General features: G+C 40.0%; 1 protein-coding gene across 4 annotated transcripts in view; it reads right to left on the bottom strand.

The window, feature by feature from the left end:
- The window catches only part of ACSBG1 (acyl-CoA synthetase bubblegum family member 1), a 41,121-nt gene extending 15,103 nt beyond the window's left edge, over positions 1-26,018 (bottom strand). For 3 of the 4 annotated variants that reach the window (XM_071754660.1, XM_071754661.1, XM_071754662.1), the window contains exons 1-4: positions 19,227-19,532; positions 9,957-10,039; positions 1,394-1,611; positions 672-760 (exon numbers count right to left, since the gene is read on the bottom strand). In XM_071754660.1, coding sequence (XP_071610761.1) covers positions 672-760; positions 1,394-1,611; positions 9,957-10,039; positions 19,227-19,486 — 650 coding nt within the window. In that variant the 5' untranslated portion in view covers positions 19,487-19,532. Of the gene's footprint in view, positions 1-671; positions 761-1,393; positions 1,612-9,956; positions 10,040-19,226; positions 19,533-25,972 lie in introns of those variants that run through there. The other variant, XM_071754663.1, reaches the window with a different exon arrangement.
- Positions 26,019-26,272: the final 254 nt, after the last annotated feature.

The following is a 26,272-nucleotide window of genomic DNA, read 5'->3' as shown; positions in this document are numbered from 1 at the left end:
CAGCACAGCTGTCATGTGTCACATATTCAGCTACTCATGAGTATTTCTGAGATGTGCACACTGCAAAAATTAATTACTGAACTCAACTCAGCAGAAGATGGCATAGGCTGGGATTCAGCATTTTAACCTACTTGGGGCTATATGAGAATTAATGAATGAAGTGGTAAAAAACCCACTTCTGACCTCTTTCTGTTAACACAGCAAACAGATACCAAGTTGAATTTCACTGGAACAGAAACAGCTGAAATCCAAACTGAAATTCCAACAGAAAATCCAAATTGCATAAGCAGGTGTCAGGACAGAGGAGTCAGGCTAATTAGTATTTATCTGTGACTTCATCCACTTGAACATATCTTGCTGTAGACAAATATCATTAATACAAAACTGGGGCTCTCACCTGTTTCCCACACATTTCAGTGACAAGATACTGCACAAGAGCTTCTGTGTAGCTGTCACAGCTGAGACCACAGCAAAAAGGATCCTCTTTATGAGACTATTTTGGGTATATTGAAAACTTTGAGACTCCAGTAGGTTGCTGAACATGCTGATCAGCTGCAGCACAACTTCAAAGGTACGACACTGAGTACTGATTTGCTACATTTCCAGAGCAAACCAGAAATCCAGAAATTCCTCATAAAATCAAAGTTTATATAAAAAAAACATCAACTAACCCAGCAAAAACAGCTCCAACAGCTGAGATGAACCATTCTGCAGAATTAAATCCAAGGATTGCTACACTGTGGAATCGTTCAAGACCAAGCTTAAAAATAACAAGTGTAAGATTTTAGAACACTGGAGAGAAACACAAGCATGAGAGAGACATACAAACACAAGCTATGGAAAATATCTATTTATTGATTATTTTGGTATCAACAACACCTGTCAACAAATATCTCTATATTGGTATCCACAGCAAAATGAGTATTTATTAGCCACTAACATGCTCTAAACTACTCACTACCTTCTCCTGTCTGGTTGAGCTCTGCAGTCCCGAAAGGCACAAACCCCACAGAACTTCTCAATATGAACAAGAGCATAATGAATACTAATGTTATTCTAAGCTTAGAATATTTTAAGATTTGTCTTTATCCTGCCAAATGCTGGACAGTGCTGCTTCCACCTTTCTTTCTTTCTGTTTTCCTTTCTTTCTTTCTCATCTCAAAGCTATGTGCTGAGCTTTGTACTCATGTTAAGTTCCTTTGAAAGAAATGCTACCTCTTTGACCAAAACCAATTTGCATCACTATTATTTCAATAAAGAATATGGCTGCTGATCCTCAGTTAATAGGAAAAGCCTCTTGGTTTTTCTGTTTTTGTGGGGTTTTTTCATTTGTCTTGTTTTTTAAGGAGACAAAAAGGGAAAAAGAGGGATTGGTTTTGTTTCCTGTACCTACCTTCAAGAAGCTCTTGGCTGCTTTCCTAGACAGGCAATAATACTCTGAAAAAGTTATCTTCTCCCACTTTCCATTCTTTTTGCTGGCCAGTGCATTAAGGGATCCATATTTTTCTAGGCTCTCCTGGAACATCTGATGAACTGTTATGGGAGGCTGTGGACATGATTCATCTATTCTCAGTCTGACTCTGCCATCAGCAAAGGAAGTCCACAGGGACTCTGGAGAGTAAAGCATCATTAGTAAGGTGTCATTCAGAAAAACTGTGTACCAAAAAGCAAGAAGTCTGAATAAAGATTGCAGGACTAAGCACAACTCTGGCACTTCCCACCTCTGAGAGAGGGGCTTTTATCAAAAATTCCACATAGTAAGAATTATATATTTCTTCCACTTTGTTCTGTGTCTTGAATACAAGTGTTCTTTCTTCCCTCTTTCCCCTCCACCTATCCTCTTTCATCCTGCCCTTTTCCCACAACTTCCCTCAGGTTTTTTTCCTTGCCCTGTGTTCTAGTACATATACCCACCCCCCTCCCTCCTGTCTTCCCTTACTTCCACAAAATCTTCCCCCTTTTGCAGCTCTTTCCTTCCTCACTCCATCTGTTTACCATCCACCTTTTTCCCCTCTTCCTCCCCTTCCTTGGCACAGACACAGAGCACCCACCTGGCTCTCACCCCTGGTGCCAAGGTCTGGGGCAGTCCCCAGCATTCAGAGGAAATGACTGCCTCAGAGGTTCTAGTAGGCTCTTTCAAACCCAGCAAGAAGCAGGCTGAGTATAAATGATTCTCTAACTCCTGAGAGAATCCAGGGGTTAGCAAGTTGGCAAAATTGTGGCAAGTTCTCCCAAGGAACACAGAAGACCACACAGAACTCCCATACCAAAAGAGTTAGATCCTCTGTTTCTGAACAAAATAGCACAATGACATTTTACATTTTTTTCCTCAGATTTACTTTCATAAATGAAGAAATATTTTTAGCTTAAACATAGCTTAAACATAATAAAATAGATATTCTACAGAGAGTTGGTGGAAAAGCTCAGACCAAAGAGCTTAGGTTTGTCAGAATAAAGAGTAACACAAAATGGCTTTTAGAAGTTTCTGATACAATTTAATCAACATGATTGTCTCCTACTATCATTTATGGAGAGAAAAACTGTAAAGAAAGCTCAGTTAGTATCAATACTATTTCCTGGTATTTTAGTGGCTGGAAAAAGCAGTGCTGGAATTAGAAGTACAAGATACTCCACATCCCTCCCAAGTCCTATTCCTGTGGTTGCTTCACAGTGGGCTTGGCAACTACCTCTGACAATCTATAACCCATCTTGCAGCCTCCCTCAAGTCAGCCTTGCAATCTGCACACATCCCCAGAGGCACAGCAAGCTCACAAATACACCTGAAAGACAAACACCAAAACACCTCCCCAAAACAATTTTCTCTCGCAGAAAAAAAACTTTCATTACTTAACTGTGTAGAAAAGCTCATTCATAATCAGCTGACAAAGTGTAACTACTAAACTGGAAATACTAAAACCAATCTAGTTTGCTGCCATTGTTTTGTGAAACTATTTCTAAAGATTTCACTGCCCCACACTACATCCTAGCATGTGCAGAGCATTTGGGGAGAAAAAACCCAAACATGTCACTTTTCTATCCCTTCCCAGGCAGGGGGACAAAAGCCCTGGTGCAGAAAGTGGACTGAACAGCCAGAGCTGTGATGCATGTCAATCCAGGATTAATGTTCTTGACTCTCATTATGTTCCATTCATATTCCTGACTCACAGCCTTGTGTTTGTTCCCTTGACCATCCTGACGAACAGAAAGTAATAATGACAGTGATAAATAGAAATAAAGCTGCTTAATCTTCCTATGCCTTCATTTTCTCACGTGTAAATTGTATATAATGATTTTCAAAACATAGGTGTGGAGCTTTGCTTATGTCAGTGGAGGAAGGGCATCACAAATCCTGACAGTTCAGGAAACAAGTAGCTATGAAGAAATCATCAGACTTCATCCAAGTGTAAACAGGGGCACCCCACAAGAATTTTACATGGGCTGAAGGCAAGGCAGTTGTTCCTGCACTTAATCCTGGTGTGAGAAGCACAAGAGATAAGATCTGTCAGAGACAGCAGCTCACGTTCATCCAAATGCTTATTTTCTGCAGTAACAGCCCAAAGCTCAGACAAAAAAACTCTGTACGATGTTCTGGCTTCTAAACCAAAGTGCATGGATTACAGGTGTGGTTGGGTAATAGGTTGGTGACTGCTCTGCTGAAAACCAAATTGTAAAAATTGTAGCATACAGAGCTAAACTGCAATATTCTTGTCCATGTATTATAAAAAATGCCCTTGAACAAAGAGTACCTCTCTTCAGGGGAACAGAAAATATTAGCAACATTGCTACAGCAACATGACAGGAGTTGCATAATTACTTTTTCAGAGCAAACATACAGTAGGTACTGGAATAGTTTCCAGAGAGAAGAGTGGAAATCAATCAAATCATTGCACAGAAACCAAAACTGTACTTCTAGGGCCTGGGTCTCTTTTTGCTTTTTCTTATGGGGTTTCTTCTGATCCATCACAAAGGTTAAGAACAGAATCTGCTTCACAGAGACTCAGCAAATCCCCTCCATAATACAAAATATGTATTACAAAGGAATATAAACTTGAGCACCCATTCAGTGTGTGTTCTTGCATGTATTTGCAGGTAGAAAAGCAATATTCCTAAACCAAGCTCAGAAGCCAAAAAATTCTAAAGATCTAACTATTCTGTCCCACAAAATTAGTAAAAAAATCAGTATATGAACAACATAGTCTGCTCTCAGCTTGCAGAGGGATTCTGAGCAGAGGGCCTGTTCTCAGGAAGAGTAGTACCTGAGTAAATGCTGAACAAACTGATGAGAAACTTCGGAAAGAACTTAATCAGTGTCCTGCCTCACAAGCATCTGGAAGTTAAACTGCCATGTCCAGGGTGGGAATGAACTCAGTACCACCTGAAACCAAGGTGGAAATCAGAATAAAGAGCCTTTAAACACACTGTTGTATTCATTATGCAACCAGAGACTGAAGAAAAAATAAGGGGCATTCCAGCTCCAAGCACTTGATGCCCCTGGAAGTTCCCTCTCTGCAGGGGATGTATGCAAGGGATATCCCTTTCTTCATCCTTCCAGTAAGCCCTACACTAAGTACCCAAAATGCATTTTCATTCACTAGTAAGTGACTTTGGCTTCTGCCCTTCAGATGAAGGGCTGAAGGTTGTGAGAAAAGATTTACTCCTAAAGAGGGCTGTTTTGTCAGCTGAATCTTCACTCCCACTCTTTGAGCCCCTCCAACTGCCTTTCTCCCCCCATGCCATTCCCTGACCAGAGGACATTTTCCATGATTCCCTACTTTGCTGCTCCAGCAAGAGATGTCTCAGAGTAGTCTCACAAACACTGTGAGTGTCTAACAGGATGAGGGTACTGCAGCTTGCCCTAGGAATTGCTCTAAACACATCTCATCTAAGTATTTTAGATTTTAGCTGTGTAGTTTTCCCACAGAAGTGCTAAATTTTCAACAAGAAACTTTACAGGAGGAAAAAAGTGAGTTAAAAACTTTGTTTACCACTTGAGAAACACTTCTAAGGATTTTAGCTGATCTTTTACAAACAATCCTAAACTTGTGAGCCATTGACACGTTTAATACTGATTTTAAAATGTACATGTTAGGAAAATATTTTCTAACAAGTCTGAAATAATGCACAATATAAACACATTAAAATTTTTACATTTTTATCAGCCAATTGCTATTGTATTGCCATGTATGAACAGTTGTGACATGGTATAAGCTGTCTCCTACCTCAAATACCAGAAAATATTTTAAACAAATAGCAAGTCCAGAACTTTTTTTTGAATGAATAATCACTCTGGCTGAGGCTGCTGGACCTCTGGAATGTATGAATGAGGCTGTGAACCAGCTAAAAAACCAACCAACCAAAAAAAAAACCCACACAGGGTAATCCTACAGCTGAAAGCTAACCTATGAATGAAGCCTTCTCTCTATTCACTACCTGACCCTGCAAGTATCCTGCTGACAGCCAGAAAGCATTTGTGAATGTAAATGAATTCTAATGTTTATGGGAGAACAACTGTGAGAGCCACATAACATGCAAAAGTACCAAGGTCACCTTTCAGAGAGGTAAACAAACAGAGAACTCAATGGCCTGCATGACCTGAGCTGGGGAGTGACTCTGGTGCTAATCCATAGCTGAGCCCTGAGAAGCAGGAACTGAAACAGTAATTTAAATTCTACTTGAGAGCAATTCAAGATTTAACTCACAAACCAGAATCTTGATTGTGTGCCAGTTCCTGCAAAACATCATCTTGTTCTAATGAGGAGAGACAGGATTCAGCTCTTTGCTGGAGGCATTTCTGAGGGACAGGAATCATCCCAGATTCCACAGCTATGATGCCATCACATTCTGCTGACAGCACAAATACATCATTCCTCCTCTCACCTATTATTTTTTTACATTTCAAGATGTCTGGGGCCTTGAAAGCTTATCTTCTTTTCAGTAAAAGCTGGTGCTGAGTAGATCCAGGTTGCAGCTGGAGAGCTTGGCAGCTGTGTCAGACTTCCCCTTCTGCCAAGGAACAGATTAAACCGAAGCACAGAACATCTGAATTACAAGAGAACCTAAATCTATCAGCCAGAATACATACAGAGTGATTCTTTAAAAAAATTACAGAAATCAGCTTCCTGTAGCTGGTCTCGCCACAGCTGGGGGAGGAGGAAAGTTTTTTGCTGTATTATCAGTTTTCCACAATCAACGTGTAACTTCAAACTCCCCAGCAGAAAAGACTGAAGACGTAGTGGAAATGTTTTTAAATTAGCCAAAACACACACAAATATTTCAGGCCATGGAAACTTGTACCTCTTCCACTGGAGGAAAAGGAACACTGATGAATTGCAATAATGTACACTGCTTTTCACCTCAGTAAGGTTCTCTCAATGTGGATCAGGGACCTAAGACATCCTCCAAAGAATGCCTCTACCAACTGAGGTGGAGGGAGTGGTGCAGCAGGACAAGTACAAAACAAGCTTCCTAACAATCCTGACGCTTCCAAAAGTGATTATGGTGCACCAAAATGGAAGGAGGTGGAGGGTGTGATCAGGAGGAAACGTAACTCCAGAAACATTACCCAGGCATGCAGGAATGGAAAGCCAAAACTCAGCTGGAACTGGAACTGGATCTGGTGAGAGATGTCAACAGTCACAAGAAGGGCTTCTACAGATATCCTGGCAGCCAAAAGGAGAAGCAAGGGCATCCTGGGCAATTTACTGCCACAGGAGATGAAAAGGGATGATGTACTCTCTGTCTTTTTCATCTTGGCCTTTTCTGGCAAGATCAGACTTCCTAGGTTTCTGTGCACAGAGGCAGGGGAGAAGCCTCACCAACAAGACCAGCATGAGATCAAAGTAGGGACCACTTATGCAAACTGGACACATACACGAGTGTCAGTGGGCTTAGATGAGATGCTCTACAGGAAACACTGAGAGACCAGACCTAAGTTGTCAGAAGGCTGCCCCTACTCAACTTTGAAAAAGCATGGCAATCTGGTAAGGTCCTTATGACAGGAAAAAGGTAAATGTCACACCTGCCTTCCAAAAGGCCAAGAAAGAGTACTCAGATAACTCAGGGCCAATCAGACTCACCTCAGTCCATGGAAAGGCTACAGAGCAAACTCTCCTGGAAATTGTTCTCAGCTATAACACGGTGACTGGGACCAGCCAGAATAGACAGACTTGGCTTTGGCCTTGCTGAATCCAACCCAACTGCCTTCCCTGGTGAGTTGCCTGGCTCTGAGATGGGGAGAGCAGTGGCAGGTTGTTTGCTGTACCTTTAACAAAGTCTTAAACAGGGTCTCCCCCAGCATTCTTGGAAGGTTTGGACTAGATGGATTAGGAGGTGGATAAAATTTTGGCAGGATAATTAGTCTTCAAGAATACTGGTCAGCATTTCTAAGTCTGGTTAGCAGTCAGCTAGAAATGACATTCTTCAAGAGCTAGTCCTGAGAATGATACTGTTTAATGACTGCATTACTGGTTCAGACAACTGACTGCACCTTCATCAGTTTCAAAGATGACACCAAATGTGGGGAAGCAGCCAAGAGAGCAAAAGGCAGGGCTGCCATTCAGAGGGACCTCAGCAAACTACAAGAATGGGCCAGCATAAACCTCAGAGCTCAACAAGGGGGAACCTAAGTCTTTCATGCATGGTAGGCTAACCTGGATGCCAGCTGGCTCAGCAGAAAGACCCCTATGGTTCATGGTGGGCAAGTTGAATGCAAGTCAGTGGTATGATGTGGGGGAGATAAAGGCTGACTACAGCCTGGGCTGCAAGCAAGATTATTTCTCCCTACTCAGTCCTCAGGAATGGGCACCTGAAGCAATGTGCACCTTTTGAAGCCCCAGTGCAAGAGGTAGGTCCTGAAAAATTGCCCAGGAGAGGGACTCCCTGGTCAAGGTCAAGGGCTTGAAGCCTTCTGGGAATGAGAAGCCCCTAAACCAGCTGAGTTTCTTCCATCTCCAGAAGAGAAGAAAAAGAATGAATCAAACTGAAGCCTGCCACAGACTGAAAAGGGGGTGCTATAAAACAGAAGACAGATTCTTCTCAGAGGCACACAGCAACAGAACAAGAAGCAATGAACATGAGCTGCAACAAGGAAAATTCTTGCTAGATAAAGAAAAACAAATTCACAATGCAGGTGACTCAGTCTAATAAGGACTGGGCTGTGAAATCATCATCCTTGGAGATACACAAGTCAATATAGTGCTTGCTGCCAGTAGTAAGGTTACTCTGGATTTACATATGCATTAGAAAAACCAAAATCTGCCCTGTTCTACAGTAATGAGCTTCTACACAGTAGTGGAAAAGAATGGGGGAAAAAATCCAGAACAACCTGCAGTCCTCATTAGACAAATTTACTCCTGAGTTTGCAGAACATATCAATTACAAAATGATGTAGACAGTTCTTCACAACTAGAAAACATCAGGAGCTCCTTTTCTCTTCATACACAAAGCAGACCCAGCAAACCATACACCGAGCTTCCTCCTCCCACAGGTTTTTTCCTGGGAGAAGTTTTTCACATTCAATCCTCACTTTGCTACTCAGCTTCTGCATAGCTGAGTGATGTTCCCAAGTCAAACCCCACTTCTCATTTAAATGGATAACAAGTAGTGCCACAGATTCCCAAACTCAAACAAAAGATGAAGGCTAACTTACATTGTTAGCTCCTGATTCATCAACTTAGAAACAATTCTAAACACAAATAAAGGAACTCTGTCATTAAAATGGATGGGGTGTGACTTTATTTGCAGGAAAATTATGGTGGAACAGCTGGAATGGCTTTTATCCTCTGTTGTTCACCTCACCTTTCTTCCAGAGGCTGTGGGCACCTCTGCAGGAGTGGCTGAATGCATATGCATTCCTCCCTGAGCACTGCCCCGTGTATTTCTCTAAACTGCAGCCAGCAGCAACCTCTGGGAGAGGAGCAGGGCAGAGAGCTGACAGCAGTAACCAGCATCCCAGAGAAATCCTTACAGAAATAGGTCAGGGCCTTCACAAGCACAAAAGCAAGTGCTCTGTAGAAGCACAGCCTCAGTAATCATCTGCAGATCCTATGTGTTTCAAACAGTTCAATAAAATACCCTAAAATTTTTCAATGAAAACCCTAAAAATTTGAAAACAGATGTTAGTTCCCACATTTATCCATCCAAATCTATTTCCTGCTAGCTGAAAAACAAAAAGCAAGTGGCTAGCTGTTCAATTCTAGGAAAAAAACCTGCTATATAACAAAGAATTGTCTTTTTAAGAGGCATACATTCATAAATACATCAAGTCTGCATGTGAGATTCCTACACAGAGCTTTTACTTCTTCAAAATCCAGTTGCAGCCATTGCTCCCATTGCCTCATAGAACAAATATTCCCTATTTAAATGAGGAAACTTAGATACTAGTAGTGGCCTCACCAAGGCAACAAGGAGCTCCCTCAGGGCTGCAAACTGTTCAAAGAACCTCAGAAATTTCTGCTAGGAAATCTCCTTTAAGCCACATGGTAGCACATCTAGGTTAATTTACCACTGCAATTGGTTTAAAATTACAGGACTAAGCATATGCTACAACACAACACAGAACTGACCAAAGCACAGCTATTTCTTTACAGCCTCCAGTTATTCCACAGGATGCCAAATCCTCAGTAACTGGCAGCTGGTAGAGTAGGCTGTGATGCCAAAGGTAACACAAGAATTGGTATGGTTTTCCATGGGATAAGGCTATTTTTCACTTTTATCAAGTAATAGTCTCAAATACAGGCAAAAACTGGGAGAAGCTATTGAATTAATGCAGGTTTACTGAGAGTTCCTGAAATTTTTTCACTTGCCTTGATGCCCTTCAGTTTACTTTTGGTTTTGGCTGCCTCTCCTTAGGTTAGTCAAAATCTGCAGTCACACCTTGCTGAAACAGACACAAAAGCTACATTTTAAAAGTTCTAAAAAGAGCTAAAATTTCCAAGGATTATCTTGCACATGCTTACCTGCTGGCTTTATGCTTTCACCTTGGGTGTCCTCAAATTGCAGTAGGGAATCTCTGCAGACAGTTTCTGCACCTTCAAGGGTCCTAAAAAGAAAATACACCTGTTAAAAAGTTACCCAGGAGTACTAGTAGATCTACTGCCATTAATATTCAATATATCCAAGGGAAAAAAAAAAAAAAACCAACAACACTTCAAGCACTTAGAAATACAAACAGGAGAAATCAGAAAGTTCAAAGAAACATAAGAACCCCTTTGTTGCAAACTCCACTACAATCAGGTTAAACAGGGAAATGCCTTCAGTCTAAGGATGAAATTCTTGCTTCATACAGTAGATTTTGGTGATGGAGATGATGAAGGTGCTAATTTTGAGTCTTAACAGAGAGGCCATGAACTGTACAAATATAAAGAATGACTTATCCATCTTAAACTTGAACATACTGTTAAGGTACTAATGTCACAGTTCCTCACAAATTGTCCTTTTGGTACCTGTTGAAGCTGTGAGGTTAGGGTTGGGTTTTTTTGTTGCTGGTTGGTTTTCTAAGGATAGGAGAAGTTACAATAACAATAATAACATCCACAACAATAACAATAATATTTTCTCAAAACTTGAACAAGGAGACAAATTATCATTATCACAGGAACCAAATTAACCTTCCTTGGCTTAAATTAATCAGATGAAATTAAAAGCACAGATAATACAAATTCAAAACCAGAAAGCCTGTGAGGTAGTAGGCTGCAAAGGATTATGTGAGCAAGAATCTAAACTATAACTAAGCACCAAGAAACTACTGACTGCATAAAGCAATGCACTCCAGGTTATACATAAATAGCAGAATGCAGAATGCTTAATTTATTTGACTTAATTTAACAGAAAATGGGGTAGGAATCAGCATCCTTCAGATGCCAAAAGCAAGTTGGGATTACCTTCATTTTCTCTCAACAGGTACAGGAGAAAAGTCCTGAGCTCAGGAAGTCATTCCCCTCTATGGTGTAATAAATTAACTCAAAATGTAGAGGGGAAAAAAAAGCAGTGCAAACAATACCCCTCCCAGCTTTCAAAGAAATAACACTTCAAAAGCCATTTTTGATGCTGCAGTGTCAGGAAGCAAACTGCAGGACCAAAGACAATGTCAGGCAGCATTTCCTATCTCCTATTAAAAACTACACTGTGTGGAATACCTGTCTGTGGGACAGTCCTATCATTTATGATCGTTATTCATAATGAAATTAGACACAGGATCCCTTTTGCAGGAATTCAGCAGGTTCTGTAACTGTGCACCCATCAGAAGTGACAATCCCTTGCTTCCACCCTGCTGCAGATCTCTGCCTCAGAGCAGAGGTGGAGGTGGCCAAAGCTTCTGAAGGAAAATGAGTCACAGCAACTGCAGCTGCCAGGCTGCTTCCTCTCCTAGTAATGGCACAATGGAACAAAACAAACAAGGGCTTGTCTGATAAGCAGAGTTGGGCTCTGGAAATAGTCACTGGCTCGGTGCAGGCAGATGCTGATGAGAAACTGAGTCATTTAAATACAGAGGAGGATTGTGCTGTGTTTTGGAAGGTAAGGCTGTGTGTGAGAAATGATGAAGTCAGACTGCACGGACAAAATGACTGATGAGGAAGACATGCCTGGGAATAAAACCAAAACACCTGAAATAATACGAAAATATTCTTGCTTGCCATCTCAAATGACTTAATAGTTTCTGAATCTGTTCCTATTTTAAAGAAAAACTACATTTGATATTTAGAAATCTAGTGCAATCTTTTCCTTTAACCATTTTTTGGATACTAAAGCTTTTTAAATCTTAATTTTACAAAACAAGTTAAATCCTAGTCACAGGAGAAGCAAATTTTACTCCTGCTAAAAATGAAGAGCAAAAAAGCCCTCAGAAGAAAACAGATCTGACCAGTAACAAATCAGAAGTCTGTGAAGCTACTCAAAACTTGTCATAATCATAAATGACTTTTCCCAGAATAAAATCTCATTAGTTTGCTTTCTTCTCATCAGCTGTTATAGGATACTGGTTCAGTGTATATTCTGATCTCTTAATAGAAAAATAATCAACCTGTAACAGGTCTAAACTTCTGGACTTGCCCATGATAATACTTAAACACACAAATGTCATGTTAGGAGCTCTCTGCATCTGATACCTTCAGGAGCTTTGACATTCCTAATGCTGTGTACAGTGGCTGGGACTTGTCTCTATGGACCCAGCAGCCAATTTGAGAGTGGAGGTATTTTTGCCCTGAAAGTACAATTAGGAAATTTTCTATTCCATCAGCAATTTAGGTGTTTATTTAGGACCATCCCCTCCTGAGTGAAAGAATGTGTTTTTAATGTTGTTGCTTTTAGCTTTTGTTAGGAGTTATTCCTTTTAATATTAAGTAAAGATCCAAGAAAGGTTATGTTGGAATTGTTCCAATTGCTCCATTCCAATTGTTGGAATGTTGTTTGGAATTGTTCAAGTAACACCAAGTTGAGTAGAATTTGGTGGGACTGCTTGATCAAGAGCTTACTGAGCATCCTGCAGCAAGGAGAAAACTCAGTGTGGAATTACAATTTGGTGGTGGTTTGGCAAGACTGAAATGCTCTGAAAATCTCAGCTTTAGCTACTTAAGTTGTTAGTAAGGCTGAGATTCTGTGTAACTTACTTCTTATTGTAAGTGCAGGGACAGCATGTTCCCAAATACAAATACCAGTTCAAAAAGAGCTTTTCTACCTCTGCTTTTTTCACTGAATAATAATAATAAAAAAGTTTATGATTCCAAAGTTAATACATAAAACTGTGTAAAGCCCTCTACAAGGCACACACAGAGGATTTGACAGTAGAGGTCACTTTAGCAAAGCAATTAGAACAAACTGAGTTCATGTGACACAACATTGACCAGGTAGAATTAAAAACCTGCTTCTATGTAACTCTGTTAGCAGGAGTGATTTTTGAATGGCAGTATTTCTTCACGTACTTTGGACTTTAATTTTAAGGCACTATTCCATGGAAGAAGACCTGGTTTACTGCCTGAATTCAATGTACTCACACCCTCCTTCACCTGACAGAATGCTCTGACTGCCTTATCCAGAGGTCTGGGGCAAGTCTCAAATCTCTGGCACAGCTCACTTGCAGCACCCACCACTCCTCAGTGCCAGTCAGAAGTTCTATCATCAGGCCAACCTAAAAAGGAAGAATCTGAACATTCTCTATATTTGATTAGCAAAGTGAAAGTTTCCATTCAGCCTTGGCTTCTACCAACTCCAGGGAGTTTCATCTTTGCATCTTAGGGGAAGTAATGGAGGTGTGACTGATGTTACAGTGGTAGAATAATGACTGCTGTAACTGACAGTCCCTACTGATTCACCCCATGCAGCCTGAACTGCTGGCAGAGCAATTACAGTTTTTAACTAAATGCATTTGATGGAACCCAATGAAGACGGTATTGTTCCTCATCATGACTACAGAAACAAAATTTAAGACCTAATTCTCTCTACTTCTGTCATTATGAAATAGCAGTGCTCTTTTGTTGAATGTCACACATTAGAAGTTTCTTCCATTACCATAATGGCACTGAATAACGGTGCTGCTCACTCTCCTGCTCATTTCCATAACGGTTTAATTTCAAGGAATTTTGGGCTTTTCCTTCCACAAGGTCTACATTTCCTCCTCTGGTAACTGGAATTTTGCTTACATCTCATACCCAAGGTCAAATGCAGTCAGATATTTGCTGTCTTCTAAATTCTCTCCTAATACTAAAAATATCGTGAAAATTATGAGAATAAAACTTAAAAGCATCTATCAAGTCCATAGTTAATACAAAAATGAACCAATGCCTGCTACAGAGATCCAAAATGCTTTACAGTAATTCTCACTTTAACAGGCCCCACCAAACACACTGTATAACTAGGTCAGAATCTTGTCTCTTAAATTCAAAAACTATTAACTTTACGTTGTGGGGTGAAATATATTTTGGCCTTAATTCTGCAGAGTAATTTCTAAGATCATGAACTGCCCCAACAGAATACAAACATTGTAATGCAGCAGACATATTCTCATGAGATTTAAGGAGAAGTTATTCTTTAAACTAATGATGCATAATGGCAAATGAAGGGACACCAATTTTTTTTTGTTTTTTTTTGTATTCCTCCTCCTGACCAGTGTCATTCAGCTCCTGCAGCATTGCAGATGTTAACTGTTTACCAGTTGTCTCTCTAGAAAAGTTATTAGAACTTAAAAAATAAAACTGCTTTCTATAAATCTGTAAACAAAAGCTCTTTAGCAAATAACTGTATATGTATATTGTTAATACATAATTCAGTACAAGGTGTTACTTTTGATTTTAGATTTACTCACAACCCTTCGTTTTCCTATAGCAAGTCAAAGTACTTAAAAGTCCAGAAACCACATTCAAAATGCTCCCAAAAAACATTTACACAAACATTTTTCTGCAATTAAAACAGTTGGTAGCTCAGGCCAGGAATTTATTCATCCAGTCTTAGCTTCCAGACCTGTATTCTCAATGAAGCCACCACCTCCTCCTCCACTTCTTAGTATGTTTAATGGAGAGGCTTCTCACAGCACACACCTTCTCATCTCTCACCTTGTTCCTGGATAACACTGTACCATGTGTGTGGGTTCATCACCCAGATAAAATATTTTTATTAATTAATTTTCTTCTGGTTTAATGCATGGGAAGAGTTCACAGCTGAAGATACCACATTCAGATACTTTCAGGGGAGGTGAAATTGATGCAGTGCCTAATTTTAGCAGAAGAGTGTGTTCCAGGTGCAAAGCTAAGGCTGTGGTAAACCAGGTTACTGCAGTTCCTGGCTGCTTAACTTCCAAAACTTTACTACAAGCTAATGCAGGATATTTTCTTCCTTTGAAATAAGATATCCTGCAGGCTGTCCACAACAGAGAACACAGCTAATGAGGAGGGAATGCTCGGATGCAGTGTCTGCTGCACACATACAGTTTGTCTGTCACACAGTTTTTCCAAAAAGCAACCCCTTCAGCTTCCCCTGGCAATGGTCTCACAGGTTTTTCCACACCTGATGGCTCTCAAGAAGGCTCAGCTGTGTTTTGCCATGACCCAAAGCAGTGCAGCTCCTTCCTCTGCCTCACTGTTTCTCTGAGCATCTCATTCCCAAGCTCACCCACCAGGCACCTTTCAAGTGGCAGTAACCATGTTACTACATATTTCTTACAACACAGTCTCCACCTTATAATTAAACTCCTTTCTCTGCTTGCCTTGCAGATGTAACATAATATTTAGCAATATGCAGGTGTCTATCTTGAGGAGCAAGGTGTGCAAATCCCCTTTTTTTTCTCAAGCACTGTTGATGAATTGGCTTTTCTAACTAGTAAATATCAATCTTATTTAATACACCAAATGAGGCTGAAATGGAAAACAGACATTTTTTTTCCAAAGCAGAAACTCTTCATATATTTTGTTTGAATCTCCCACTGCTTGTTTGTACTGCAGATGATGTGGTAAATTTAATCTCTAAACTCCCACAGCTTTGCTGGTTATTTCAGTAATCCATATTAACACAGATGAAAACAAAAATTGTTCTTCCAGTCAGCTGTATTCTTTGTATCAAGTGTCCAAGTGCCCTGATTATTTATCTCTATTTTAACAATGGGAAATTATTTCACCCCCCCTAAGCTTTTTCTCCATGTTCTGCAGGACAACACAGCTCAATGCATTCCACCAGCCTTACTTTACATTAGAGCTGCTTTTGGTCTTGAGTCTACATCTGCACATTCCAAAGTACTTTTCATTGGGTGTTAGGTATTCTCAACAGCTCACTGGGGCATTTGAATTCAAGATGGAATCACTAAGTAATCACCTGACAATTCTTTTGGCAGCACAAGTATGGCTTAAATTATCTATGGGTAGCTCTGAAAATTTTAGTTATCCTGGCACTTTGCCTAGAAACTTCAGAAACTAAATATCTTCATCTGGATTCCATACATCAGTAATCCTTTCCCAGTTCCCCTGCATCTTCCAAGTGCTGAACCCAGCATTTTAAAACAGAGCTCTGGGGAGCTCTCTCTGAAGGAGAGAGCACAGGGCAATAAATTTAGAATCACAAATCTGCCCTGGAGTTCTAGCCAAAGACAATGAAGTCACTCTGATTTAACAAAGCAACACCAAAGCTCTGATTGCTCAGCAGCTGAACAGGAATCTCTGACCAGAACACCAAGAGCCAAGTAACAAACACTACATTTCCAGACTCCAAGGAGCTGTGAACTGTTACCTAAGAAATTCTGAAGATATTTTCTAGGACATAAGACAAAAACCCAACACGGGTTAAATGACATACAAACCCTGGATTTGTATTACATTTAAAATGCTTCCTATATTAAGGAGCAAAGTAAAGAGCCACGAGAGAGAGGGTCATGGGTCTTTACAGGGACATTGCTGTCTATCATCACTGGTCTTTTTATTTACTGGTTGCTCCTCTGTTCAAATTAGGGCAACATTATAATACATTCCTTTATTGGAATGTTCTATTTAAAATTTCCCTTTGTCCTCAAAGCACAGGTTAGATTTAGGTTTTAATTGGCTCTCGTGCCCTCATGCGACTTCAAAAGGGGGCCACAAATCAGCCCAGATATGTTCCTGCTCTTGCAAAACGGGTCAGCTGATTCAAAAACCACTTTGCTTGTCACAGGGAACAAGAAACCAGTCTTGCTCAAATTACTCATATAACTTCTTCCCACAGGAAGGTATATTTAAAAGCAACACAAATGCTTAATAAAGAACAAAGCATTAAAGATTAAGTTAACATCTATTTTTTGCTACGTAACACATTTGGCACACACATTCTGGTAAAACCTGCCACTTTACTTGCAAAAAATAAGACTTTTTGCTTCTGTTATGACTAGTCTCAAAACTTAGGTCATTTATTTTGGTGAGCAGACCAGTCTTACAGAGAGCTGAGAACTATGTGGATGAATGGGAAGGAACAATGCCTGCTTTTTTTATTTTCTCCCCAAAAGACACTACTCAGCAGTTGGAGTGTACTATAACCCTTCACTGACCTTGGGATGGATTTTCTGGCTCTGCTCTTCCCTGCACAACAAAAATCCAGACACGAACCTGCAGTCCTCCAGCAGCTGCCTCTCTGTGGCTATTTGTAAGGAATACTGCAAAGTTAGGTCACACAGAACTCATTATTTCATCTCTTTCTCATTTTTTAGGTCACACTGATTCAATTTCAGCCTTATAAAAGGTGTTGGGGTTTTTTCCTCTTTCCATTTTGCTAGGATTTTATTTTCTTTACATAGTTCTTTCTACCTGGAATCCTACTTCCAGCATAGATAAAAGATTATATATATAAAGTTTGCTCCCTAACTGCACAAGAAGTGGACAACACTATTTAAGAGGAAAACATGCACTGACTTCAAAAAACTAGCAAAGTATTTATGCCTGAGACTTTGAACACATCAAAACATTTGTAGTTCTAGCCTCTGTGACATTTTTCAACATAAATTCAGAAAGAAACCACATGCTAAACATCTTTCTGTTAAATTGACACAAAATACAGGAAGCTCAAGTTTCCTAACTGCAGTGGTTGCAAATCATGATGGCTTTATATTCTCTTTTAGAATTATTATTTTTTTCATAAATAAGGCCTTGGAACTTTTTTTTATGCTTAAACATTGTACAAGTAGAAGCAAGCATGTGCTAAATTTATTACTAATATAGCAAAATCCTAACTTCCATGAGTCAATGTGTACATACATCAGTCCCGAGCTAAATACTTTTTTATGATCTTTGGACAGATTAAACAGAAAAAATTATGATCCTGGTACTAATTGCATTAGTATTCTAGAAGCAACAGCAAATCCAAAAGCTTTCAACTGTCTTAAACTTTTTCTTTTCCAAAAATATTAAGTCTACAGTTTGCTGCTAACGATGCTTACCCAGGATTACAAAGCCCAGAACAGAATAAACCATTATGATAAAAATGATGACAACCAACCTGGTAGGACCAAGCAAATCTTGCAAGTGACATCACATGCAAGTGGTCCCCTAAACAAATGTGAAGTTAGATTTAACTTCACTGAAAGGTAGATACTTACCTGAAACAACAGTTCAGGCTCTCACAATGGATAATTACCCAGAAATAAGTACCCAGAAATAAGGGTAAGTACCCAGGATAAGTACCCAGAAATACTGACAGACTTACAGTAGTGAGAAGTTACAGTACATCCTCTGAGATGTGTTGCTCTATTTTTAAAATAGTTATTTCCAAAAGCTCTAGAGGTAGTGAGCATTCTCTAATAGAAGATACTGTTCCAGTGATGGGATAATAGGAAAAAAATTTTTTTTTCCCTTCTATTCCACTCAGAGAGAAAGAAGAGAGCAGTCAGTATGGTTATCTTACATGCAAAAAGCAAATATTAACCCCAAACCAAACTCTTCTAAAACTGAGTTCCCTTCTCCTTTCTCTATGATATAAGTTATCTGGTTCTGTTTCCTTTGACAGGAAGAAGATACTCAACCACAAAGGCTAATTTGGGGTTATTCCCCCAAATTCAGAAGGAAAGAGAGCGCTACTTCCTTAGCTGCACCTAGGGTATTTTTTAAAGTCCTTTCCAAGTAGATTATCTGCATTGTAATACACTGAACTTGCAGAGTTTCCAGTGGTGCTTTTACCATCCAAAACACCTGAAGGAATGGCACAGCAGCAACAACTGTTTGATTTTTTAACTTGACTACCTGAACTTTGCTACCTTCTGGTTATTTGAGAATGTCTGTAATCTCACTACATGGTTAAAATGCCACTAAATCATTCAATAGACTGAAGAATGAAAGCCTGGTAGTTCAGCAGTATTTTCAGCTTGAATTCCATATTTTTGCTAAGCTGTGAGTGGCTGAGCCACAGGAGCTGAACGTATACAGTTTGCCAGAGCTGCTGTACATGGATTTCTGCTGAGCTCACTTCTCAGCCTCAAGAGCCCCTGTGCCACAAAATGAACACCACACAACTTGCTATATGCAAACAGGGCACAAGCCACATAGTCCATACTGAAGGATGCTCTTAGGTTTAATGCCAAATTAGAAATTAACATCAAAGAAGAAATTAATTTAGAGTCCTCATGACACTTTTCTCTCATTCTTGCCCCAAAAGATGGATCTTCTCTTGCATTAGATAGCAGAGACCCCACCAGGCAGAGCAGGCTCCTGCTGCTTGTTGCAGCAGTAGAAGACAAACTTGTCAAAAGTTGGCAAATTGGTTTGTTAAAGTAAATACTCAAGCTACGTTACCCATTTTCAGAGCTTTCATAAATATTCATTGCATTTTCATCTTGCACTTTTTTCAGAAGAGTCTCTCCACTGTTAGCCATGCTGACAAACCCCCTCCAGCTGCTCACAAAAAACTGGAGAACACTTGGGCTCAGGCACAAATAAGCTTCTTGGACCACTGAGGAGACCAACAGTAACTGATTATTTGTTACAAAACCCAACACGTAATACAAGAGGAGGAGACTACAGCTACAAAAGCTATTTCTTTCTGATTTTAACATGCTTGAAATGTCGCAGTGCCTGTGAGCTGCTTACTGCTAAACTTTCCTTTTAATTCAGTTTTCTTTAATTATCCATGAGAAGAATTTTAATGAGTTTACAGTGCTTTAAGATGCAAATCTTTTCCTTTGCCAAGATTTCCAACAAAATTGTTCACAGAAATTGAAGCAATTCTAATTTTGTTAACTCTAGCTTAAAAAAAAGAAAAAAAAAAAAAAAAAAAGAACTTTCCATTAAGTTACTTTCTTCCAGAAAATGCAGATTTGTTGTATTAGGAAATGCCTTCAAGTCAGCTATACCACTGCAATAGCCAAGCCCTTCCTCCAGCATCACAACCACCCCAGCACTGCACTGACTTCACCAAGCCAGGCCTACCAGATACTGCAGAACCTTCTACACAAAGTTTATGCCTAAACAAATTACTTGCCAGGGTGTAAGACTTCTTCAGATACTTGGAATACTTCCATATGAGCAAACAAAAAAAAAGATGGAGGGAATGGTTCAAGCCACCCACTGTGAGCACCATCCCTGGGATGATTTTGGTTTGTGCAAACCAGCATTTTGGGGATAAGCTGGGCTGGGGGATGTTATTGGAGAGAAAATTCACAACTCCCCATCTGGAGGAGGGAGGGAAAAAGGGAGGGAGGAAGGGAAGCCACACTGTGCCATTTGCCTTCAGAGCCAGAGAACAGGATCCATAGTACTCCATTTAGTGGTACAAATCTCACATAGTGAGTAGGAAAATATAAGAAGAGTAAACATCAATTTTATAGAAAGATGTGAACTTTATTCCAGAGTGCCCTGCACCATATCCAAATGCTTAGTTGCAGATAAGGCAATGTGGAATGAGAGGGAAAGCAGCAAATATCACAGTGGGATTCTAAGGGATTTTTTTATCACACCAGAAACCTGATTTGAAAATACCTGAACAAGAGGACAGGGAATACTTCAGTGGTAAAAATGTGTCATCTTATGCAGTGAAAATTAATTCTTGGTTGATATACTTCCTTCATTTTGGGTTAGTTGTCCGAATTCCCACTTTGCTCCAATGGTTCTTTGCAGAAAGCCACTAGGTATCTTCTGTGGGCTTGCAACTAACTTTGCTGAAATACCATAAAGAAAAAAACAGGAATAAACTGTGTTGCAAGGAATATTGGTTTAAGTTTTTTTTCCTGGTCATCTAAAATGTTCTACATGCTATGTTATATGAAGGAATACGATTAAACAGCCACTAATTACCTTGCTTGGGCTGGATCTTGAGTGGCCTGGTCTCATGAAAGGAAAATGGCTCTCAGATGTCTGAAATCTGTATTTTCAGCAAATAAACAGCAAACCTCAAATATATATCTCTAGAAGAGAGTATTGTCTGGGTTATTTGTATCATCTTCCTCATACTAACTGATGGTTAGAAAATGAATTTGACTCAACCCAGGATTCTCCAATGCCCAGTCATTCCTCTAGTAACAAAAGTGGCTTCAGGGCAGCCAGGCTGTGGAGCAAGAGGAATTTATCTGGGAGCACTGGTGGAAAAAAGCTGCTTTTGGACTGTAATAGAAAACTCACATGATTGTGCTAAAATGCATGTTTCCTGCACTTGTCAGCTACAAACAGCCCTGTCATTTTAATAACAGGTTTATCAATGTCATGCTGTAAGAAAGATTTTTACATGGAATTTGTCCTTGTAGTTCTGGTACAACGTTTCTGAGTACCCTGCAAGTTCTGAGTAATGAAACCTTACAAATGAGGCTGGCAAGACAGAGTTCAGTAAGGAAGGAGCTGCACATTCAAATTATTTTTACATGCTGCAGCTCACATGATGCTGTGGTCCTTTCCTCTCATGCCTATACCTAGCTGGATGCACCTCTCAGACTCAGACTGGATTTCTGCAGTGGGCTGGGCTGCTTTTCCCAGGTAGAGGTTACAAAGCTATGAAGGAAATTAAGAGACAAATAAAGCTCACGTCCTGCTCACATTCTTTGCTCCCCAGTTATGATTAGTACCTTTCAGGAACCAGTGCCTGATCCTTAAGAGCTGAAGACGCTGATCACCACTAACTTGCAGTGCAACAAGATGCCAAAGAGCAGTCCTAGAGAAGCCCAAACAAAAGGCATGTTGTTACCAACGTCAGTAGCCATGAGAACCACAATGCAGAGACCCAGGCTCAGCGTGGGTGGGGTGCAGGGCACCACTTCCTACTCAGGACAGGATGTTTCAGGTTTCATTCCCAATGCCCCTATGGCAAGAATGTTTCTGTTCCACCATAAAAACTGTATTTACTTAAAACAAGTGGTGGAATACACTAATTCCAGGTGCTCCTTACTGCTAATGCCAATGAAGTTGGAAGCAGGTTGTTGGTTCATGTTCCAAAATAACATTGTGTGATTGGCTCTTTTGTGTCTGTGGTTTTTTTCTTTAAAAGGAAAACAACATATAACCAGTAACAAACATTTCCATGTAAAACAGTGATAAAACAGTTCCCTTTAGACAACACTAGATTTCAGGATTTAAGCAAAATTCTAAACTCAAACACGTCTTCAAGCACTGCTGTGGCTTGGCCTCCAGTAACTGGTAGCAAACAAGTTAATTCTCAAGGCACACCTTAAAGGACAACAAATTTAAGCCAGCAGGGGTCAAGGAGGTGATGTTGGAGGCAGATTCCATAAGGAAAAGCCCCCAGGCAAGCACCTTTTTAAACTCACACATTTTATATGGATTAATTTCTAATGAAGGAATTCAGATTTTAAAAAGGACAACTTTTACCCCCAGCTGAGTCTCCACAGACTTTTCAGAACTGAGCAGAATTTATCTATACTCAAAGCAGAACCTCTAGGCAAGCCCAACACAACAACTTCACCCACACTGGTCAGGTAAAGCAGTTTATCCCACTTTAACACTTTGTGATCCACAAACACAACAAGCTGCATGTATTGCTAGAGCATGGAATTTCCAGCAGCAATCTCACTGTAAAAATGTTTTCTCTCACTGACCACGGCACAGCAACAAGAATTTAATTTTGCTTTTTGGAACAAAGCATTCTGCTTTCCAGGGAACTGTTCCACAGCAGGAAAACACATTATTTTGTGCAAAAATTCTGGAGTTTGAGCAAAAAAACCAAACCAAAACCAAAAAAATCCAACCAAAAAATGCATTTTGGATTTGCCTGTAACTACTAATTAAGGAAGAAAATCATAAGGGGGGAAGAAAAAAAAAAAAGTTGCTGTGTGTATACACCTGGGGAAAGAAGCAGCTACTTCTGAGCAACTGGAGAGACGCAGAGCATCCAGTCAGGTCAAAACAACAGTTGGTCTGAGAACACATCTAGAAACAATTTTGCTGCTTCTTTCTGAGGAAAAGATTGTTTTAGACTCAAAGGAGCTTTCATTTTCATATTTACCAATAGGTGTTTATTCATCTCACCGTTCTTGCTATCAAATTTTCTTCTGAGATGCCCAGCCTTTAAACACTCAAAACTGTACTACAAAAACAGTCTTTCTTACTCTTTATGTTCTACTAGCAATTAATTAGTACAGAATGTTGCCCATTTTAACTAAAACTTGCCTCAGAAACATCTTCTAAAGATGCTATTCACTCATTATACACTGCCCTAAAAGAGCTCAAACAAAAATGCCATCATGTATCTGGCACATACTCAACTTTTACTTCTGTTACAGGGAAAAAGATTTTCCTTAGAGCTTGTTTCTCTGTGAAACAACCTTTACAGATATTAATTATGGGGGAAAGTTCTGGTACCATTAAACACCCATTACACTGAAATTGTTAAATAATCTTTTTAAGGTATATTTTAAATCAGACTAAAAATCAGTGGTTACAAATATTATTTAAAGGGTGCTTTCCTAACAGGTTTGTAGAAATCCTGATACCTGCCCAGGTTTGGACGCTGAAAAAATCGAGCCCAACATCAAGAAAAGTCTGTTATAATTCCAGAGGCACCACTGAAGCTCTTTAGGCAGAATTAGTGGGATTGAACACAAACACAGGTTTCAAGCCACCAGACTCCTGATTTTTTTGTGTGTTTGTAATGAAAATTTTTGTTGGCACTTATTTACAAAAATCAAGGGTGCTGCAAGAAACTGCAGCTGCAGTTCAGCACACTGTACATGTTTCTGGAGAGCTGCTTCCAACACCAGCCTCCCAGTTTAGAAGGCATGACTGAGAGATGGTAATGGCCAGGAAAAAGAAGGAAATGCAAACAAGGAGGTTGAATGAGTATTTCATATAACAGAGATTAAAAGCCCTTTCTTGATTTGTTCCATTGTGCCATTAACAAGAGAAGAAGTAGCCTGGCAGCTGAAGTTGGTGGTGACTCCTCATTTTCCTTCAGGTGCTTTGGCCACCTCCACCTCTGCTCTGAGGCAGAGATCTGCAGCCTGGTGGAAATCCCAGCCACTCTGTGATTCTATAAATGTGTAATTCCTGTAGCATGTAAAGACACCGAATGCTCCCAAAGTCAGGTGGGAGGCAGTGTATTGACTCCTGTTTTGGTTTAAGAGTGGGAATGCCTCTTTCAAAACTGAAAGCAAGAGTCCTCTGGTGGCTAAATGAAGCAGTAGGATCTCATTATTCCCCACTTCTAGTCCAGTCCTGCCTACTTGCAGAGAACAGGGATTCTCTGCTTGTTTTCCAGATTCCAGTTAGATGCAAATTTGATGCTGTGCAAATAAAAAGTGACACAATGATTCAGAGCACTACATACAGCACCAGGGAGAAAAGAGGAGATCAGCTGCTCACGTGAAAAACAGGAAAACAACTGCTGGTTAGGAACAACCACAGCCTCAAGGAAGCAAGGTGTGTGCAGCCAAAGAGTAAACACTGAGCATGCACACACTTACCACCAGGCTGGTGGAGTAAAGGAACCACCACTGGAACTGGGGAAAAGTCTGTCTGCAAGTCTAAAGGCTGTATGACATTTGCTACTAATTATGACAAACTAGATGAGTAAAATCAGCTGCTGAGGATTCCAACTCTGTTCCATAAATATGGTACTGAAAAAGAGGAAATGCTTTGCTTCAGACAACCAGAGAGGTGCTGTGTTCCCCTCAGGTACCAGGATGACCACAGTTCTCAGACTGGAGTGATGCAAGAGGTGCAAATGATGAGGTGAAGAATACCAGTGGACTCACCTCCCTCTGATTTTTCTAATCCAACACACCAGTTCTTAGTAGTTTTCCCACTAATTCTTTGAATAAACAAGGAGTTCATTCAAGTATTCAGTATCAACTGAAACCAAAGATGGAAAAAACAAATACATACTATTAAATATAAAGCAGATATAACCCTGTGGCTCCCTGAAATAAAATGAAAGTAAACAAAGATGCTCAGTCCTCTTAAGCAAAGATGCATGTGAGCAGTTTCTCAATATTATTACTAATTGTAATTACTAATAACTACTGTTACTAATAAGAAACCACACATGAGTCTGATCAGTATCTGCACCTAACTGCATGAGGGTTTCCATGCACAGAAGTCTCATACCCTTTCTCTGTCACCTTACAACATACTATAAAATGATTTTTGAAGTTAAATTTTTAGAGGCTTTCAAAGCACATAAACAGTTTCACTACCTACTGAAGCATTCAGCTACTGCAAAGCTATTAACAGATATATAATTTTTTCTGAAATGTGAATGTTATCTTCAGGACTATAGGAGTATAGTTAGTTAAAGTCTAAGGTGAAGACCATTACAAGAATAAACTGAGGTTTGTCCCCTTGCAAAAAGGATAGTTCTCAGCCTTCAAGTTTATAGAATAACTTTAATTATTTTAGAAAATAATTTCTGTATTGTCAATCTAATTTCACAATTGCAAAACATGGATTTTCCTGGTCAGCTGCTATTTTGCTTAGAGAAACTAAAAAAAACCAAACACTATTTTCTTCCTTGTGGTTCTAAACTGTTCCTTTCACTGGCGCTTTGTTTTTGATTTCCTGTAGATTACACCCCCTATCTTTTATTAAGGAGAGCATGTGTATGTATATATACGAGTTCAAAACTAAGCAAAGAACAGACTGTGCTGACTCACTCTTCTAATAGTATTTACCTGAAATACAGTAAAAGTTTCACTATAACGTCAATAAAAATTTAAATACTAACAAGTTTTAATCAAAGCCCACAATGCCTGTTCAATTTTTAAATGTATTTATCCTAATTTTTCACTGTGGCCAGTAAAACAGGGTTCTTTTCTTCTCGGTCAGCTAAAATATTTACCTGTACTGTGGTTGACTGAGAGCTGCAGCTTTTGGGTTATCCCATCTACAGCTGATGTTCTCGTTCGGGACAACTGCGTCCAGGAACAAAGACCCATCTCCCGCAACGAAACCACCTTGGGAGCCTTCCTTCTAGCGCTTGAACAAAAATCTTAAAATTTATGGCGCTTTTCCGCATTTCTTACTTGTGATTTTCAGCGTTGTCTTTTATGCAAGCAGTGCTTTTAGTCAGCAGCCCCCCCCCACTACCCCTTATCTCCTTTCACCTGAATCATCACTAATTAATCGGAGACCTCAGCTGTCAGCAGAAAGATGAAGATCCCAGATTTCCAGCCCCCTCCGGGCGGGCTGGCCCGGGGATGGGCCGAGCAGCAAGGACCCGAACCGGGCCTCACCGAGTGCTTTTCAGATGTGCGGGACGCTGAGGCAAAAGCCCTCAGAGACCCCGTCTCGTTACTGAGATCGCGGCCACTCCGCGCTCCCAAGGCGCGGGAACGTTTGGAAGCTGACGCGAGGGGGAGGGGTTTGCGAAAAAAAAACAACAAAAAAACTGCCGTAAAACTACG

Source organism: Heliangelus exortis, chromosome 11 (genome assembly GCF_036169615.1).
Source record: "Heliangelus exortis chromosome 11, bHelExo1.hap1, whole genome shotgun sequence".
Classification (NCBI taxonomy): domain Eukaryota; kingdom Metazoa; phylum Chordata; class Aves; order Apodiformes; family Trochilidae; genus Heliangelus; species Heliangelus exortis.
The sequence above is the reverse complement of the archived record's forward strand: the minus strand, read 5'-3'. Positions and strand labels throughout refer to the sequence as shown.